Genomic DNA, 19,596 nt, shown 5'->3' on the forward strand with positions numbered 1-19,596 from the left:
TCATTAAGTATTAATTTGCTACAGCAGTTTATGGTTCTATATCTACTGGCCTATTGACCAGCTTGTGGCTGGCCTCTGTCATTTCCTGCCTTTTGACGCTCTTATTTTGTTTTTAAGGTCAATACGCCAGGCTGAACGTCTTATGGATCTTTTGTTGTTGCTCTTTTTAATTTTCTGAGAACTCAGCTGGTGGTTTAGTATTCTTTTCTGCCCTGTGGACATGACCTTCCTTCAGTGCGGTGGTGGCAGCATCCCATTTATGCAGCTGCCACAAGAGGTCCACTTTAGACTTGGGTGGTGTCCAGGTCATGGAATGGCAGTCCGCTGTTTTACTTTTTAGCTGCTGCCGGTGTGAGTTCCCTTTCTTTGTTCAATTTTGAGAGCTTGGGTTGCCACTCACTGCTTGATCCATCCAGCCTGTCTCTCTCTTGTTGTCTCTCTCTCTGTCTATCTGTTTTCTGTGTGGTCTTGCAATCATTTGGGGTTTTAAGGATGATGCCGTGCTGGGATGATTGCATGGCCATCTGTATTTCCTGGCACTGGGAGTAGTTATGGCCATGCCGCTGTGGGTCGAACGTCTCCCCTTTCAGGGTGATTGCTTGGAGTGTGGTGATCTCTACTCTGACAAAAGTGTTTAACTACCTGTTCTATCCTCTCTCCAATTCAGGTGTTGGCTTATGGTCTCTCACTGGCAAAGCGCTCATCAAGTGTTGCTTTCTGCTTAACTGCTGTTCCTGCTGCTTTCAGGTCATTTTGCAACTTCTTTTGAGGGATTGTTTGCCTCTGTTTTCAATAAACCTTAACAATGATATATGGTATATTGCAAACTATTATGTTCCTCAACCGTCAAGAAAGCATCTGTGGTTCTGAGTTATTTCTTCTTTCCCTTTTTTTTCTTTGTGTATTTTATTCCTACAAACTGGGTGTGGTACTTTATTTAGTAATTTCGATGCAACACACCCAAATCAATAGTAGGGCCCTGATTCTATCAGCCATAGCCAATCATGTCTGTATGTAGACACCTAACTGGTTAATAGCACCAATGGGATTCAAGCTGTAGATCCCAGCACAGTAACCATTGACTACCATAATTTAGCGCGGCACCACTTGAATGACATGAAAAAGCACCAAAAAAAAAAAAAATGAAATAAATAAAAAAATAGGGAAAAAAATCCAGCATATGTGCTTTATGTGCACGTTCTGATTTCAAATATAGTCCATGATGTACAGGAAGTGTAAATGTCAGACTTGAATTGATTTCTAGAACGTTTTATGATTCATTTGTTTGTGCAAGACTCTGTTCGTAAAAAAGAAAGAAAATAAAGAGAAAGGAACGAGGTTTTATTTGGACAGACATGAGTTACCTGCCTCACAAAGCTGGTGTGGAAATACAATGTTGCATGTAAGACACGTCTGATTTGTGTACTTCAAAAGCTGATTTATTAACAGCATTGATGACATTAACTACTGACGGTGCGGGGGGTACCTGGGGGTATTTAGCACCATGCTTTAAGAGCGTCCAGCATGTGTATGGTTTCAGTGTGATGACCCAACAGCTTTGAATTAGAAATGTGAATATCTGTGTATCAATATCAGTGACACTGGCTTCATTTTAACTTCGTAAAGAACACCATTCTCATGCCACTAGTATAAAAGTATAAACATTATGAGGCAGTAAAAAGATTTTGACTGGTTTATGGATGGATAATCGCCCCATCCAAAAAAATGCAGGACCCACTTAGGTTTATTTAAATATGATGATTTACATGTTTTTTTTTAGAATAGAATAGAATAGAATAGAATGGCTTTATTGGTCACTGTCTCTTTAAATGCAAAACATATCATAAAAAGCATTTCATTATCCTTTCATAATCCGCGAAATGTAAAACACACCATCAAAAAAATCCAAAAACACATCATTAAAAAAATCCAACAGCAAATCCAAAAACACAATCACAATAACGCAAAACAGAAAGTGTGACTCTTGGTCAAGTGTCCACATACTTTTGGGCATACAGTGTACAATAAATAGTCTGCAGAGAGTAGGTAAAGGATATATCTATAACACACTCACTAGACAGAGCAGCAGATGCTGCATTAGTGTTAATCAGTGTGTGTGTGTGTGTGTGTGTGTGTGTGTGTGTGAAGCTAAGCAGTATGTACGTACTAACTAACAGAGCTTTTCCGTTATGGTTAGACTTTAGCCTAGCACATATTCCCACCCTGTTCTGCATCAGTATTTAACCAAACCTGGGAGAGGTCGTTAGTTAAATTCAGATGCTCTGTACACTATAATGAATGTTAACAATTCTGCTGCGGTTTCAAGGAAACGTTCTGCACAACTCACTCAGGAGCTGTGTGTCTTAGCCCACGGCCGTGACCTTTGGTCGACGCCTGTCGGTCTTGTCATGTCAAAGCCGTGTTAAAGGAAGCTGGATTGACCTGACAGGGGTGCATGCATGTTTGTTCCGGAATGTAGATGAGTAGGACAATGTGTGAAAGTTCAAAAGCAGCGACGTCTTCTTCACTTTAAAAGTTTACAGATAAATATGCAAAGTACCAAAAAGTTTTAACCACCTACTCACAGATGGTTACTTTATCTATTTATTTATTTATTTAAATATTTTTGCACTTCAAATTCTGAGAATGTCTAAATGTAGAACGAACAAAATTACTCATGGGCCAAATTATTAGGCACAGTATACCTAGCGTATGTATTTTTGATATGCGTATGTATTTTTGTATATGAAACTATGCAAAATTAGTTTGGGCCACTATTTCAATGAATCAACGCCAATAGGTCATGTATTTAATATAATTAATAACCATATAGTGTAAAATAACTCTCTATATACACCAATCAGCCATAACATTAAAACCACCTCTTAGTTTCTACACTCACTGACTGTAATCCATCTATTCCTCTGCATGCTTTGTTAGCCCCCTTTCATGCTGTTCTTCAATGGTCAGGACCCCCACAGGACCACCACAGAGCAGGTATTATTTAGGTGGTGGATCATTCTCAGCACTGCAGTGACACTGACATGGTGGTGGTGTGTTACTGTGTGTTGTGCTGGTATGAGTGGATCAGAAACAGCAGCGCTGCTGGAGTTTTTAAACACCTCACTGTCATTGCTGGACTGAGAATAGTCCACCAACCAAATATATCCAGCCAACAGCGCCCTGTGGGCAGAGTCCTGTGACCACTGATGGAGGTCTAGAAGATGACCGACTCAAACAGCAGCAATAGATGAGCGATCGTCTCTGACTTTACATCTACAAGGTGGACCAAATAGATAGGAGTGTCTAATAGAGTGGACACGGTATTTAAAAACTCCAGCAGCGCTGCTGTGTCTGATCCACTCATACCAGCACAACACACAGTAACACACCACCACCATGTCAGTGTTAGTGCAGTGCTGAGAATGATCCACCACCTAAATAATACCTGATCTGTGGGGGTCCTGACCATTGAAGAACAGCATGAAAGGGGGCTAACAAAGCATGCAGAGAAACAGATGGACTACAGTCAGTAAGTGTAGAACTACAAAGTGCTTCTATGTGGTAAGTGGAGCTGATAAAATGGACAGTGAGTGTAAAAACAAGGAGGTGGTCCAAGCTCATGGTCAGGTGTCCAAATACATTTGGCCTTATATCATATAGTCTAATTGGTTACATATGAATTCATTTTCACATTTAAGCTGTTTCCCAGGACCCAGGACAGCTTCCCCGGATCATTCTCTCATTACTCAGTCGGTTGATAGTTGACAAATTAATGAAATTCATCGCCCTCTACGAGGAACTAAGTGGTGCATGGCGCGCCTGCATACAAAACAGGTTGTTGATTTTCTTACTGCAAAGTTCTCCTGATTGCACTCATTATCATACAAGCAGTTTTTTTTTACAAGAACATTTTCACGTGCACTCCATCCAAATCTGCGCACAAAATAAAGCTCTTCTGCAAAGAAAAGCTTAGACTAGGCCTCTCCAAACCCCAATTCTGCTTATTTTTGACTTACACAATTACACCTCGGCTTCACCTGATGGACAAATGACCTCACGTTCCCTTTAAAAACACCACAATAGCAAGTAAACTGATCATTACTCAAAAACAGCTTAAAGTCCAGCAGGTCCTGTTACAGAATCCACCCACAACATCATGCTTAACCTTTGGTGTTTTAACACTGAAACGCTTTATTGGCATTTCTCCAGAATAATAACAAAAAACAGTATTGATTTATTTGGTCATGAAATGGTATCCAAAAGGTTTCTGGATCATTGCCCTTGGTTAGCAGTGATTTTTGCTTAGCTACCCCCCTCCCACGAATCGCATCATTGCCTGTTAGTGCGCTGGTTCAAGCCTGACTGTTTTTTCCACCTGGTTTCAGCCATGTGTGTTCTGTTTTGTTTCCACCCACTTTTTGTTCACGTTGATTACGTTTAGCCATTCACCTGTGGCTTGTTTCACCTGTCTTGTTTAGTCAAGTACTTAAACACCTTGTGTGGTGTTTGGGTCTTTGGGACCCATTTTCATTGTTTACCAAAAGAAAAATGATGTTACTTATTATTATTTTAACCTCAGACTCCTTGCCTTTGGCTTATTTTGTGTGAAAAACATATAAAATAACACATTTTTAACACGTTTACACTGTACACGCCCCCCTACACATATATAAATAAATATAATTATATTACACAGGTATAAAAGTGTGTCCCTTTACTCTGTCCTACTACAACATGTCCTGCTGTGAGTGTTTTCAATGGGACTGATGTGTAGACTGATATAGATACTGTATCTGTTCAAGCTGGTGTTTCTTAGACTGACGAATGTTTTACATTTCTTAAGGTTGTTCAAAGTAAACATGATACGCAGTAATGCGGTGGGTCCACCAGACCCGCAGACATTGGCTGAGTAACAAAACTATGAACACCACACAAGGGTTAAACCCCTGCCTGTTTGTAGACCAATTCCTGTCCTGTTGACTACAGTTCAGGACTGTCCTTGTCGGTCCCTTTGACCGGACTGTAAATAAAATCGACCTGTAATTCCATCTTTTGTCTCCGAGTGCCGTCACATCGCCCAGTCTCACATTATGGAGCTCTGAGTCCATTACAGAGTCCTCACCTTTGCTAATGCTTTAAGTGCCTATAGTTCTTTACATGTTTGTTCGGCTTTATGCATGATTTATGGCTAAGCCCTGAGAGAAATTACAGCAGGTCCGACCCTCTTGAGTAAATGCACCGCTCTTCCAAGCTCCCTTGATTTATGGATAACACGTTGTGTTTCAGTGGAGTCATAAAGCCTTAGAAATGGCTTTGTAGCCCTAAGAATGAAATATTTTAACACATTTTCCCCTCTCAGTCCTTCTGGAATCCTTTTTATGGCATGATGTTCATGTAAGATCTCTGAGGTGATTGTCTGAGATGATAGTAGGGCTCAAGAGAAGTAGGATTTATGTTTTACACAACGGCAACTGGATGAAATCAGGCCTTGTGGTGTTTAATTAGCTAAACTGATGTAGCATACGTTTGGTAAACTTGCTGATTGCATAACTAAGGGACAAACACTTGTTTGTGTGTTATAATAATTAACCATTTCATTTTATTTCATTTTTATTTATCATTGCTTTATACTGATTACGGCTTCAGACGGGTTTAGTTTTTCCAGAATCATTGGGTGCAATGCAATAACTCTGCAGAATGTCAATCCATAATGGGGCCTTGACAATTCCCCTTCCAGACACCCCCCTTCCTCAGAAATCAAGCCCAACCCAATCCCAGACTTGATGGCAATCATGTCTGTATGTAGACACCTTACTGGCCGTTGCACTGATTGGGATTCAAACCCTGTGCACTATGGTTTGTTTAATTTTCTAAGTCATCCATAGTTACTACTAATTCAAAAATATAGTCAATCACGAAAAGAGCAGAAATCTTTAGAATTTTCCAGAATTCCAGATAACATAGCATGGAATTTGTTTCCAGTAGTAAAGAGTCTAGTGACCTGACACTGGACCTTGAATATGGTGACCATAGGCTTCTGTGTTGCTACCTTATGGATCCATGTGGTGTTGACTTCTTTGGCACCAGATGAAGCTGAGAACTCTGTAGGACAGGTCACGTTTTGTGAGCTTTAGCACCTATAGACATTGTTCCACTGCTGAGCTGCTGTTGGACTGTGACCTTTCATCTGAACATAATTTTACACACTTTGATTACATTGGGGACAGATAATTAATGGTTACACAAGATTCATCAGCTCAGGTTCATTGTCAAACACAGTCATGGACAATTTCATATCTACAATTCACCTCACTTGCATGTTTTTGGACTGTGGGAGGAAACCGGAGCTCCCGGAGGAAACCCACACAGACACCACTCACCGAATCGAACCTTCTTACTGTGAGACAACAGTACTACTCACCTACCTAAAGTCACCTATGTTTTCAGCATGTTAAGGGACTACACAGGTATATGCTTGTTTTATAAACCTGTAAGAAAATAAACTATTAATTGGAAGCTTGGGGGTTCAAGCCCTACCACCACAAAGCTGCAACGGGCCACTAACACTTGATTGCTCAAACTGCATCCAATGTCAAGTCACCTTGAACAAAAGTCTACGAAATGTCTAATGCCAAAAGGTGTCCACATACTTTTGGCCCAGTAACGTATCTATTCTAATTCTTTCTCTAAAGCAAACACCTGCATAAACAGATGTTATGGAATTGGTACGCTTCCAAAAAGTAACAGACTGAAGTTCATAATGGAGAATGATGACACGCAAATGGCCAGAATAATTAAATAGTGAAAATGAGATTATGAAATTATATTTTTTAGTTTGTCCCTTGCAAAGGTCATAATGACTTCTTTGTCAATTTTATTGTCTCCGATTATAAAAGTGACTCGCAAACTTACATCCTGACAACTTTTTCTATAAGTGCTATCAAAAAGGTCCAAAAATGTTCAGCGTCTTTGATAAAGTAACAATAGCAAAGCTTCAGGAAGCTAAAAGGTCCTCAGTCTAAAGAAAGAACAGAAGATGAAGACAAGGTGCACTGCAGACGGCGACGGTGAGCCAACACTAATTTAATATGAAGGTCGAAAAGGGGCAGAGATAACTTCATGATGTTGAAAACATTATATTGTTATCTCCCGCTGTATTCTCTTCCCTCTGCATTATCTTGCATCGGAGACCACGGTTAAATAAAGTGGTAACGCTCCCTGATGACATTGCCTCTGGGCTTAGCTCACTTTCTTATCTGCACACAGCATATCTGATTTCTGTATTGTTGGCCATAGAAAAATAACAAAAAGCAGATGAGCCATGAACGGAGGAAAGCACAGCCGGGAAGGATGCTAATGCTGTTCATTAACCTATAGGGCTTCCAAACATTATGTATTAGTGGTTTATGCACAAATGTGTTTTGCATTAGCATTCGAGTTTCATAAAGACTAAAACTGTTTCAGAGGTAGAAAATAACAAATAATAAATTCACAATATGGCCAAAATGAATAGAAACAAATAAAGAAGAAGATACTTTATTTGTCATATATACATATACAGGTGTACAGTACAATGAAATTATTTCATCGCATATTCCAGCTTGTTTGGAAGCTGGGGTCTGAGCGCAGGGTCAGCCATCGTACGGTGCCCCTGGAGCAGAGAGGGTTAAGGGCCTTGCTCAGTGGCTGCATAGCAGAGCCTGGAATTGAACCGCCAATCTTCTGGTTGATAGCCCAAAGCTCTACCCACTAGGCTACCACTGTCCCTCTGTAACATCAAATGAAAGCCCAAAACTCAAATAAGTTACTCAGTAACTTTTTTAAAACAAGAAGTGCGCGATAAGTGGTACAGTTTATAATGACTGACACTTAAAATAGAATAGAATGCCTTTGATTGTCATATATACTTATACATGTGTACAGTACAACAAAATTCTTTCTTTGGTGTGTTTATCCAGTTAAACCAAACCCACTGCAAGCCTGACTAGGATAACGTGGTGGTAAAACATGAAAATGAAATTGAATAATAATAATATTTAAAGGAAATTAAGACAGTAATGAATTAGCTTGTTTGTTTGAAGCGTTGTTTGAAGATACAGTGGTACCGTGAAACTCAATGTCAGTTGGTTCTGGGACTGGTGTTAAGTTTCAAAGTCTGGTGTTGAGTTTCAAGGTATTTTTTCCCATAAGGATGTATGGGGTTGTTTTTGACACTTATACACTGAAAATAACACAAATCTAATATAAAACGCTTTCAGAAAAACTGATTCTCACAATTTCTCAGAACCTCGAGCTGTAACACAAGTTTAAAAGTGAAACCGGAGGAAAATCCAGCTAAACACAGATACATGTGGAGCTTTCAGAGTGGATTTGATGGTTATTCCACACAAATGCAGATTTGTCTCATATTCACACTTTCATAATATTTTACTGCACCGCTCACGCCGAGCGCTAAACAAAGTAGCAGTTCATTGTTAATTTAAAATTAAATAAAAAGGTTTTTTTTTTAAACATGTTGAGTTCAAGGTAAACATCAAGTTTAAGGGTACAAATGTCTCGACGAAGGGCGTCAAGTTTAAAAGATTTTGAGTTTAGCGTACGTCGAGTTACAAGGTATCACTGTATAAGGCTGCTTCAACTATGAAAACAAGAATGGAGAGCTGTACCTCAATATATTATGGAAGAATTTAATCTACATGACTTGGAAACTAAATCTAGAAAGAAGAGAAACATTTTAACAAGACGACAAACCCAAAAATAAAGCCTTAAAATTTGGGTTTAAGTAGCTGATGAAGCAGCTGAAAGAAGGGACGTGATCACACATTTCTATGTGTGAAACAACCTGAAAGAACTGCAGGCCCACGTATCATCTGGCGTCCTAATAACACCTACAGAGACAGAGAAGTGCTTCCATTCTTGGTCTCTGTCCCACAAAGCCTTACGCTTCACACAATCTTTTACAGAAGCTCAGTGAGTTCAACAGAGTCCAGTGAACATCAGAACTCATCCCTACACCACTGATCTATTCTCGCCATTAAGATTTCAAAACTTTCACTGCCTAAAATAGCTCTTCCTCCGGGAGCTCCTGCAGCTATAAAGATATTCAGGAAATGTGGCTGGATCTTCATTTAGAAGTCATTAGATAGACGCTCTCTGAGGGGCAGATTGTTCTATAATTAAATAAAGTGTAGAATTTAGTCAAAAAATCTGTAGAAGAATCTGTAAATTGTTCATTCTCATGAATCTTTACTTAACTGACCAAAGTGGAAAGAAAAAAAATCAGTGTTTTTTTTTTATTTTTTTACTGATCATTGTATTTTGTAAATATGGACACATTTGGAATTTAATGCCCGAAACCCATCACAAAAAATAAATAAATAAATAAAATAACAGAGATAAAATAAAGTTTATACAATATTTAAATTAAAATAAAAATAATATTGTATTTAAATTAAATATTTTATAAATGTTTTCATTTTATTTTGTCTCTGTCTCAGTGTTTTTTTTTTAAAATTTATTTATTAATTTTATTTATTTATTTATTTGTTTTTTTGTGATGTGATGTGAACACAGAACACATTTAGAATTTAATGCCTGAAACACATTACATCACAAAAAAAACAAAAAAATGAACAAAAATAACAGACAAAATAAAAAAAAGTTTATACAATAATTTAAATATTGTATTTAAATTAAAGAACTTTTTTATTTTATTTTGTCTCTGTCTCAACGTTTGGATGTTTTTATTTATTTGTTAATTTATTTTAATTAATTAATTAATTTATTTATTTTATCTTTTTGTGATGTGAACACACTTGGAACACATTTAGAATTTAATGCCTGAAACATATCACATCACACAAAAAAAACAAAAAAAAAACTGTTACCATCTACAGTTCATAATATTGTGGACAGATCCAGGAAATCTAGAGAGATCTCAATTTGTGTAGGGCAAAGCCACAGACTACTGTTGAATATGTGTTACGTTTGAGCTCTCAGACATCACTGCATGGAAAACCGTTATGCTACTTATGATATACATGGATTTGAGAGAGCTTCAGAAAACCATTGTCACTTAACACAGTCAATGTACTGTATGCTTATTATTGAAACAGGCAATATGGTAAAAGCAGGAATAAACAGGAACTTAGAAAACCCAGATGTAGAATTAAAAATAAATGAATATTTTAAAACAGGACTTAGAATAGATGGATATAACATAATATATATGCTTAATATAATCTGAATATTAAGTATTATGCTGCTTGTCATTAAATCCTTAGTCCTGTCGGTGTTTAAGGTGCGTCTGGGAGTGGAATGCACAGAAATAAGAAACATGTCTGTCCTTAAGCTGTTGTAAAATGTTGTAAGCAGATAAGAAACAACAGTTAGCACAGAATGGAGGATCCAAAGTCCAACACCCAATGTGATGTGACGTGACTAGAGCAGTATAAAGACAGGCCCACAGTTCTGTTCTTTGTTCTTCTTCAGCTCACTGCTGTAAGAACCCACGATCGTGCCAATAAATTGTCCAATCCAGTAATCTGTAATTTGTTTTCTTTCATCATCTGACCTTATTTTTCCATGACAATAAGTGTCTAAAGTGTTGTCTTTTGTTGTCTCAGATTTCACATTGAAAAACAGCACACAAACACATATTACCAAGGGTGGCAATAATCCTGGAGCTGAAGGTATGATCCCTCACCAGCTTGCTTTACCAGGTTTCATAACATAAATTAAAATAAAAAACGACACCAAGGAGAACGACATTTTATCTGTATGTTTGAGTCTGGCTCTGTATAAAATTACCGGAGGAGATGGTGACATCTTTTTTTCCTCTGAGCTGAAAGTACAATGGCACTTATTAGATGGTCACCGTTACACTTGGATATTAATATTGATTTCCACCTCAGGAATATCGATTTTGTTGCAGTGCTACTGACTGCTGCATACATATCCTAATGATGGAGCTTAGACTGGCGAGAGTGGCTCAGTGCAGACTCAGCAGCCCGCTGCAGGAAACAAAGCTGTGACAATGAGAAATACTCCCGTGATTTAAAAACAAAAGAGCATCGCGCTGGAACACACATTTTCGGTTTCCTTGATTGTGCACATTGCTCCCATAGCTGCCACTGTTGGCGCTTGTAAATGTGCCATTATTGAAATGAGCGTCATACAGTAATAGCTTTGTTCTGCCTGGAGAATATGTGCGTGTCGAAGCCAAGTTGTGCCGTTACTCAGTTCCCATAGAGTTCCCTCACTGAACGGGTGCTGCAGTGCATCTTATAGCCGAGTGCAATATTCCACACAACAATACACAACTCTATTTATTCAAGAGCATTCCATCACGTTGTCATGTGCTTTATGGGATGCAGCGTTTTACAAGATTCTGTTTGCATGTGAGTGAATAAGAAAAATGCGGTGTTTTTTATATACAAGAGGACATTTTATCACTCTCTGTGGAGATTTACAGTGCATGGAGCATTTAATTTTTGGGGGTGTTACTCTTCCAGAATACACTACAGCTACACTACATCCGGACCCCTGACCATAAGCATGCTGGACATGCTGTGTCAAAACCATGTGCAATAAGATGCCGTTTCCCTCTTCCTTTTGTGACTTTAACAGGCTCCATTTTTTTCTGAGAAGGCTTTCCATAAGACATTTTAGGACAAGTAGGCCTGGATCACAATCTATGTTCTAATTCATCCCAAACATTTTTTAAATGGGTTTAAAATCAGACCACTGGAGATCCTCCACATCAAACGTATTAATTTGGGCCGTTGTAGCCTAGTGGTTAAGGTACTGGACAAGTAATCACTGGTTCAAGCCCCACCACGTCCAGGTTGCTGCTGTTGGGCCCTTGAACAAGGCCCTTAATTCTCAATAGCTCAGACTGTATACTGTCAAAGTACTGTAAGTCGCTTTGGATAAAGGCGTCTGCTAAATGCCGAAAATTAAGCAAGCTTTGAGCACAGGGGTTTGAGAACACAAACTTGCTGTGGTATCTGTTAACCTATTTATTCAAATTATCCTCCAGGCCACCCAATGAGCATGGGTCCGTGCTGAGTCTGGTTCCTCTCAAGGTTTCTTCCTGTAATTTTAAGGGAGTTTTTCCTTGCCACTGTTGCCCTCGGCTTGCTTAACAAGGATTTTTGGTCTGTAGGTCCTGGATTCTGTAAAGTTGCTTTGAGACAATATTCATTGCAAAAAGCGCTATACAAATACAACTGACTTGACTTGATTACCAGCAGGTCCTTTAATTTTGGTATGTTGCTAGGTGGATTGTCCTACAATGCATCCTGGTTCCTTACTCTCACTTATCACTTTCTAAGCTCCTTATACTAATCAAGGTCACAGGGGGTGCTGGAGCCTATCCCAGCTCTCAATGGGAGAACAGAAACACCCTGGACAGGGTGCCAGTCCATCGCAGGGCAGACATACACAAACACATTCGTATCTTAACACACACACACACACACACTGTGGACTGGGGGAGCAACTTGGAGCTCCTGAAGAAAAGGATCTAAAAAAAGGATTCCACCTGGGAATTGAATCCAGGACCTTCTTGCTGAGAGGCGACAGTGCTACCCACCAAGCCACCGTGCCACCCTGGTTGTTTTGCTTGCCTGGATAAACAAACACAGGATTCATCGGACCAGTCCTGAGCAGACAGCAAAGTACAAATGTCACATCCATACTACTGGAATTGCCCTTTACTAGTAATGATATTTGAATTATATTCATATTTGCAGATCGTGAGTACCAACAGTACCAACAATGCCCCTTAATAATCTCCACAGTATTTTTGCTTGTATTAGTCAATACTGATCATAACCACAATTATATGTCCATAATATATATGAAATAATTATATTTACATAATTAGCATTCCAAACACACGAAGTGCCTTAGCTTAGAAATCCTATTGGAATAATTTTATCAATACAGCCGCCACCCTCATTTGTGGATGGGATAATTATCCCTAAATGCAGTACTTAGCTAGTCATCTCTCCTGTTGAGTTGCTGATTGGCACCCTACCAGCAAGCTTAATACAGACTGAGTTGATGATTAATTGAAAAGTCTTTATATATATTAAATTTGGTACAGACCCAAAACACACAACCAAGCCTCGCCAAGATTCTAAACCTCCTTCAGAGGCTTGCATATGTAACTAATTAATAACTCACACTGCCAATCATATCACCATATAACAACCAAATATTATCAAAAAATGTTACATGCTTTTAAATTTAAAAAACGCGGAGGCTGACCAAAGTGCTGTACAAAAATAAATAAAAAATCTCCATTTTCTCCAACTGTCCATTTTTTTAGCTTCATTTACCATATAGAAGCACTTTGTAGTTCTACAATTACTGACTGTAGTCCATCTGTTTTCTACATGCTTTGTTAGCCCCCTTTCATGCTGTTCTTCAATGGTCAGGACCCCCACAGGACCACTACAGAGTAGGTATTGTTTAGGTGGTGGATCATTCTCAGCACTGCAGTGACACTGACATGGTGGCGGTGTGTTAGTGTGTGTTGTGCTGGTATGAGTGGATCAGACACAGCAGCGCTGATGGAGTTTTAAACACCTCACTGTCACTGCTGGACTGAGAATAGTCCACCAACCAAAAACATCCAGCCAACAGCGCCCTGTGGGCAGCGTCCTGTGACCACTGGTGAAGATCTCAAAAATGACCAACTCAAACAGCAGCAATAGATGGGTGATCGTCTCTGACTTTACATCTACAAGGTGGACCAACCAGGTAGGAGTGTCTAATAGAGTGGACGGTGAGTGGACACGGTATTTAAAAACTCAAGCAGCGCTGCTGTGTCTGATCCACTCATACCAGCACAACACACACTAACACACCACCACCATGTCAGTGTCACTGCAGTGCTGAGAATGATCCACCACCTAAATAATGCCTTCTCTGTGGTGGTCCTGTGGGGGTCCTGACCATTGAAGAACAGATGGACTACAGTCAGTAGTTGTAGAACTACAAAGTGCTTCCATATGGTAAGTGGAGCTGATAAAATGGACAGTGAGTATAGAAACAAGGAGGTGGTTTTAATGTTATGGCTGATCAGTGTAAGTGATGCCATGTTGGCATTGTATGACAGTACTGACAAAGTGTACAACAACAGATAAGCTGTAGTCGCGCTTTATAATGCCATACAACTTTGTAGCATTGATCTTTTCCTGCACACAAGCCTCAAAGCTCACTTGACTGTAAACAGAACCAACAAAGTTCCACCATATTTTCATCCTGACAATATTTCTCTCAGCACAAGGTAAGAGAAAGGTACCTGTGGATATTTATCTAAGTTTTATTTGAGTATAAAAATTAAGGTCAGGCAGTGTGTTGGCTTAGAATCGATGTTTAAATTCATCCACAAGCTTAAGGTCAGATTTCTTTGCTGGCTAGTGGACTTCCTTCCTGAAACTCAGACATTTATGCTCCTTGCTTTTTACAAGTGCTGTAACAGGAAAAGTCCATCCCCAAACTTAGTCCATAAAGCTGGAAACATATGATTTATTAAAATAGCACCGCTGGTGATTCAAACCATGGATCTTAACAGTAGTGGACTGGCATATTTTACAGCTGTGCCACTCAAACGTTCTTTATAAAATGTATTGAAGTAACAATAAATAAAAACTGCCTATTTATATTGGCAATTTTTACGGTTCTGTGATTTAGACATGCTCAGTTCCCATAGGAAGCTTTTCAATTGACATTGAACACGGTTATTAAAATCTCCAGCTTAAAGCCCAAAGATGCTGAGGGGAATCTTAACAGCAGATTTAAAAAATCACAAGACCTACAGTGATAAATGTGTGTGACTTCTATTTAAATGAAACAGACCTCTTAATGACCTTTCAATGCTAACGGAACAATAAATTCCCCTCGCTGCACAGCCCAAAAATCCCTCAGCACCAAACACTCCAGCTACAGCGTCTACAATCCATCACCACCCTTCTCAAAGCACGACGTCCGAACAGCCGAATCTCACTCTGTGTCCGTATCAACAGTCCGTCCCATCATTCCGCTATTAGTTTTAATAGCCGAGCCGGTCATTAGACGTGCTGACCTGCGCACCGAGTCTCCTGTGTGGGGCAGACTCATGGCTCAGGAAGCACAGCACGACTATATTCGGATCCTCCCACTGTGAACTCCCCAGTCTGACCTTGGGATCCACTAGTTAAACGGCATGGAATGACAAATGCACGCCGAGCCCACATTGTATCAATTACGGCCCCCTAATTAAGAGCGAGTGTCAGTGGGAGATAAAGAATACCATTAGAGAGGCCAAAACAGTGGGAAATGTATTTTTTTTCCTCTGGCTAATCCTGTTTGCTGGAACTGTTTTTAAGAGTATAATCTATAGTAAAAAAAAAGGGGTTGTAGAGAAACTGTGGATCCGGTGAGAGAATATAAGAAACTGAAGTAAGGAATGTATAGATACAGGAACAGTGAAATTAAGACCACTTTTTTTTTCTTTATGCATTTTCTCCCCTTTTTCTCCCTTTTTTAGCGCGTCCAATTGCCCGATTGCATCATGCTTCCTCTCCACCAATGCCAATCCCCGCTCTGATTGAGGAGAACAAAGCTAACCCATACCCCCTCCGACACGTGGGCGGCAGCCGTATGCATTTTTGTTACCTACACTTTGACAAGTGCAATGCGGATCAGCACTGTGCAGGCGCCATCAATCAGCCAGCAGAGGTCGTAATTGCATTAGTTATGAGAAAGTCCCTATCCGGGTTTTAATATCCCGCCCCTATCTGAACAACAGGGCAATCGTTGTTCATGTGGCTGCTCAGCCCAGAGCTGAGATTCAATACGATGTATTTGAGAAACCAGCTCTGGTTCCAGCGTGTGTTTTTACCGCTGCGCCACCTGAGCGGCCTAAGATCACATTTGTTAATTAGAGCTCATACCAAGACCATGACAAAAATCCTTGTTTCTGATTGGGTGACAGATGGCAAATATGTCCACTACAGAGTCTCAGCAGTGGCAATGACCTGGTTAAATAATATTGGCTGTTTCTGTGTGTAAGGGGCGGGACAATGGCTGATCCCTCACAACTGTGTTCTCTTACGACTGCTGCAATTATGACCTCTGCTGGCTCATCTATGGTTCCTGCACAGTGGGGCGGGATAATAAAGATTGTTACTGATCCCCATACAAACCCTCTCACACAGGTAAAAAGAAGAGGAGGGGGCATGTGGGTAGCCTAGTGGGCCGAGTCTTTAGCTATTATTTGAAAGGCTGAGAGTTCAAATCTCAGCTCTGCTATGCAGCCACCTTGACCTCTTTGGCTCCAGGGACCCCGTACAATGTCTGACCCTGTTCTCTGACCCCAACTTCCAAAGGAGCTGGGATATGCAGAAAAAGAATTTCATTAAACTGTACACGTGTATGTATATATGACAAATAAAAGAATATAAACCATATATGAGCTGTGCTCTATGTATTTTTTAACCCAAAAAATTATGATTTTCAACAGTCCCATCAACACTACAATCCCATCACTGATTATTACCGTTTCTTTTTTATGCTGCTCTACATAAAAACCAAAATGTTTACTTTAAACACGGTCACTGTTTTGTCTTTCAGTACATCTACAGGAAAAAATGAGGTGAGAAAAGCTGAAGCGAGTCAAAGTAGAGCTGAAGTGTCCTGAATTAGTTCTAATGAGGTTATTAGCATGTGCACTGAACCAGCTCAGGAACGATCTTTAAAACCTTTTCCAATCTTCACCCAAGCACCTCAGACGGACGGGAGGGAAAGGCTTCAGCTTAATGTAGGAGATGAAACTCAGCACTGTCTCTTTTCACTAAAACTCTTTTTCATTTCCACAAGTGCCCACAATAAATTCTATTATTTCCTACAACAGAGAGCAAAATTTCTGCTGCACAAAGGACAAAATAATGCAATCATTTTCTTTTGTAAATATTCATATTCATATTCTAGTTTTCAATACCAAGCTTGAATGAGTGAATACAATATTGTGACATCTTTGCTTTGTCTTTTTCTGCTACAGTATTGCTGGTATTTCGTTCTGAACAAGCACTGCAGCACAAAACTATATCTGGTTAAATAAACAATGAATCAGCGATACCAAACAGAGCGCTGCAGGACCGAGGTTACCTAAGTTTAGCATAAATTGAACAGCGAGTTATTATTTTGACACAAATACACATGCTTTCCATAATCCCTCGCTCTGAAACAGTGTCGGGCCACTCGAGGCTTGTAGGCATTTAATTTTAACTGTAGTACCTGCACAGTCTAGAGCAGGTGCTGTCACTTTGGGGGATAGGCTGTGATGTATTTTGGCTGCAGGACTGTCTTGGTCAGAACAAACCGGTCCCACAGAGCCTGTCCTCAGACAAAGCCACATCTGTTTATTTGGGATGTTTTGCTATGGCAGACTACAGTGCCCTTGAAGCTGCAACTACTGCGCTTAACTTATGTAACCCACAAGGTTCTGTTTGGTACAAATGATGCAAGTGCCAACTGATTTATTTAACTTATTAACTGATTTATATATACAGTATATATACACCAATGAGGCATAACATTATGACCACCCTTCTAATATTGTGTTGGTCCTCCTTTTGCTGCCAAAACAGCCCTGACCCATCGAGGCATGGAGTCTGACACCTTTCTATCAGAACCAGCATTAACTTCTTCAGCAGTTTGAGCTACAGTAGCTCGTCTGCTGGATCGGACCACACGGGCCAGCCTTCGTGCCACATGCATCAGTGAGCCTTGACCGCCCATGAACCTGTCGCCGGTTTACCACCGTTCCTTCCTTGGACCACTTTTGATAGATACTGACCACTGCAGTTATATATAGACACTTCGCCATTGGCTTGTTAAACATTCAGCTCCAAAACTATGGTCATTATTATGGAGGTGGCTGCACAAGTGGTGACAGCCCAATATTGCTGTGTTGGCGAGACATAAGGAAACATTTCTGCTCTTTAAACTGTACAAGGCAGCGCTTATTATATTCAATTGCTCTTAAACCAGTTACAAAAGCATGAAGAAGAGACTAGATACACTGCAGAATACAGCAGACCCCCCCAGAGACAGAGACTAGATACCCCCCCCCCCCCCCACTATGCTGAACAAGTGAACAGAACAGAGAGGTCACCAAACACAACACACTTAACGAATATGGTATCTTACAAATTTAACATAAACACGAACATAAAATACACCATAAATCACATCATATCATAACAACTTTTCACTAAACGCTTCCCACACTATTCCAAACATTAAACCTGTTTTAACCGGTTTTATTACACCGCACTCCCACGGCTGACAACGTCAGAAAGGGGAAAGTCCCTTGCCTTTCTATCAGCGAACCGGCTGCTCGCCAAAAGTTTTGGAATTTAATGTCCAATAAGCTCATAATCAGGCATTCACTTTCGCCATATAGTGCATGTACTAGTAAATTTCAGTCCTGGTCTAATTGAATATAAAAAATTTAAATAAATATAAAAATAAATCCACTGACCTTTTTATTGCCTGGATCTTCTCAGCTGTGATGCTCTGTAAAACCTTTTCCATTATATCCGAGCTTGTTTTGGGCGGAGTCGTCTGCTCCTTTGTTCCATGTGCATAAAGACCAATCAGCAGTCCCAAAACGAAGACTCCTGTCCCAGCCAGCAGGGACTTGGCTATGCAGGACGCACTCATCTTGTGCTCTTTGGGTCCAGTCCTACTGAAGTGCGTAACATAATTTGGGTCCTCCTGCAGCCTCTCGAACCGCCCGTGGGGGGATACAGAGGGCTGAATGGTGTCCTGGTCTGGATTCATTCCCACACTGGAGGGGTTTTCAAAAGACCGTGTGTCCACACATACGGGTCTGAAGCTGTCCAAGCCTGGCTCTTCAAGTTCCTTCTCCATGTCCCATTCCAGGTCCAATGACGTGGGCTCTTTGCTCTCCAGGTCCTGCAGGAGCATGGACCTATTGTGGTTGGCATGTGCTTTCCTAAATGCCATGTTAAGACCTAAAACACACACAGATTACTATGGATAAAGACAGTATGACAAGTTTACGTCATATTTAAAAGAAATAAAATGCAACTTTAAAATGCAGACAACATATTATAATAAGCTCTTAAATTATCCTGTTTCATTAAAATTACATAAACTTGGAGACCTAAAAGAAAGGTAAACATAAATTAAGCAATAATTGTATTGTTTTATTCACTTATTTATTGGAATCTGAAAAACCACAATTAGGAACCTCAGACAGGTCTCGTTAGACACCATGCTGTTCTCTTTAAAAGACTTTTATAGACATTAATAAAACAGAGGCAGCTTTTTAGATTGTTAAACAGGAAATAAAGTCAGGCAGTAATCTATCTAAACTGAAGATGTTCTGTCTGTTACAACAGAACGGTCGTCAGTAACATTAAATGGTGCACTTAAATCAAACTGTATTAAAATAAAAACAACCACAGGTCAAAGGAAACAGGAACAAATAGCTTGTGGTTGGATTTTGCTTTACGATGCTTTACAAATTTAGCCTGATATTTATATGTACAGTATATACATGACTGAATT

The 19,596-nt window shown here is 39.8% G+C and overlaps 1 protein-coding gene across 1 annotated transcript in view; it reads right to left on the reverse strand.

The window, feature by feature from the left end:
- Positions 1-19,029, reverse strand: part of LOC134331899 (inactive N-acetylated-alpha-linked acidic dipeptidase-like protein 2) — a 196,366-nt gene extending 177,337 nt beyond the window's left edge. Inside the window, exon 1 of the mRNA XM_063013437.1 lies at positions 18,542-19,029. Within this exon, the coding sequence (XP_062869507.1) occupies positions 18,542-19,029 (488 nt within the window). The remainder of the gene's footprint in view (positions 1-18,541) is intronic.
- Between the last annotated feature and the right edge of the window lie 567 nt (positions 19,030-19,596).

Source organism: Trichomycterus rosablanca, chromosome 17 (genome assembly GCF_030014385.1).
Source record: "Trichomycterus rosablanca isolate fTriRos1 chromosome 17, fTriRos1.hap1, whole genome shotgun sequence".
NCBI classification, from domain to species: domain Eukaryota; kingdom Metazoa; phylum Chordata; class Actinopteri; order Siluriformes; family Trichomycteridae; genus Trichomycterus; species Trichomycterus rosablanca.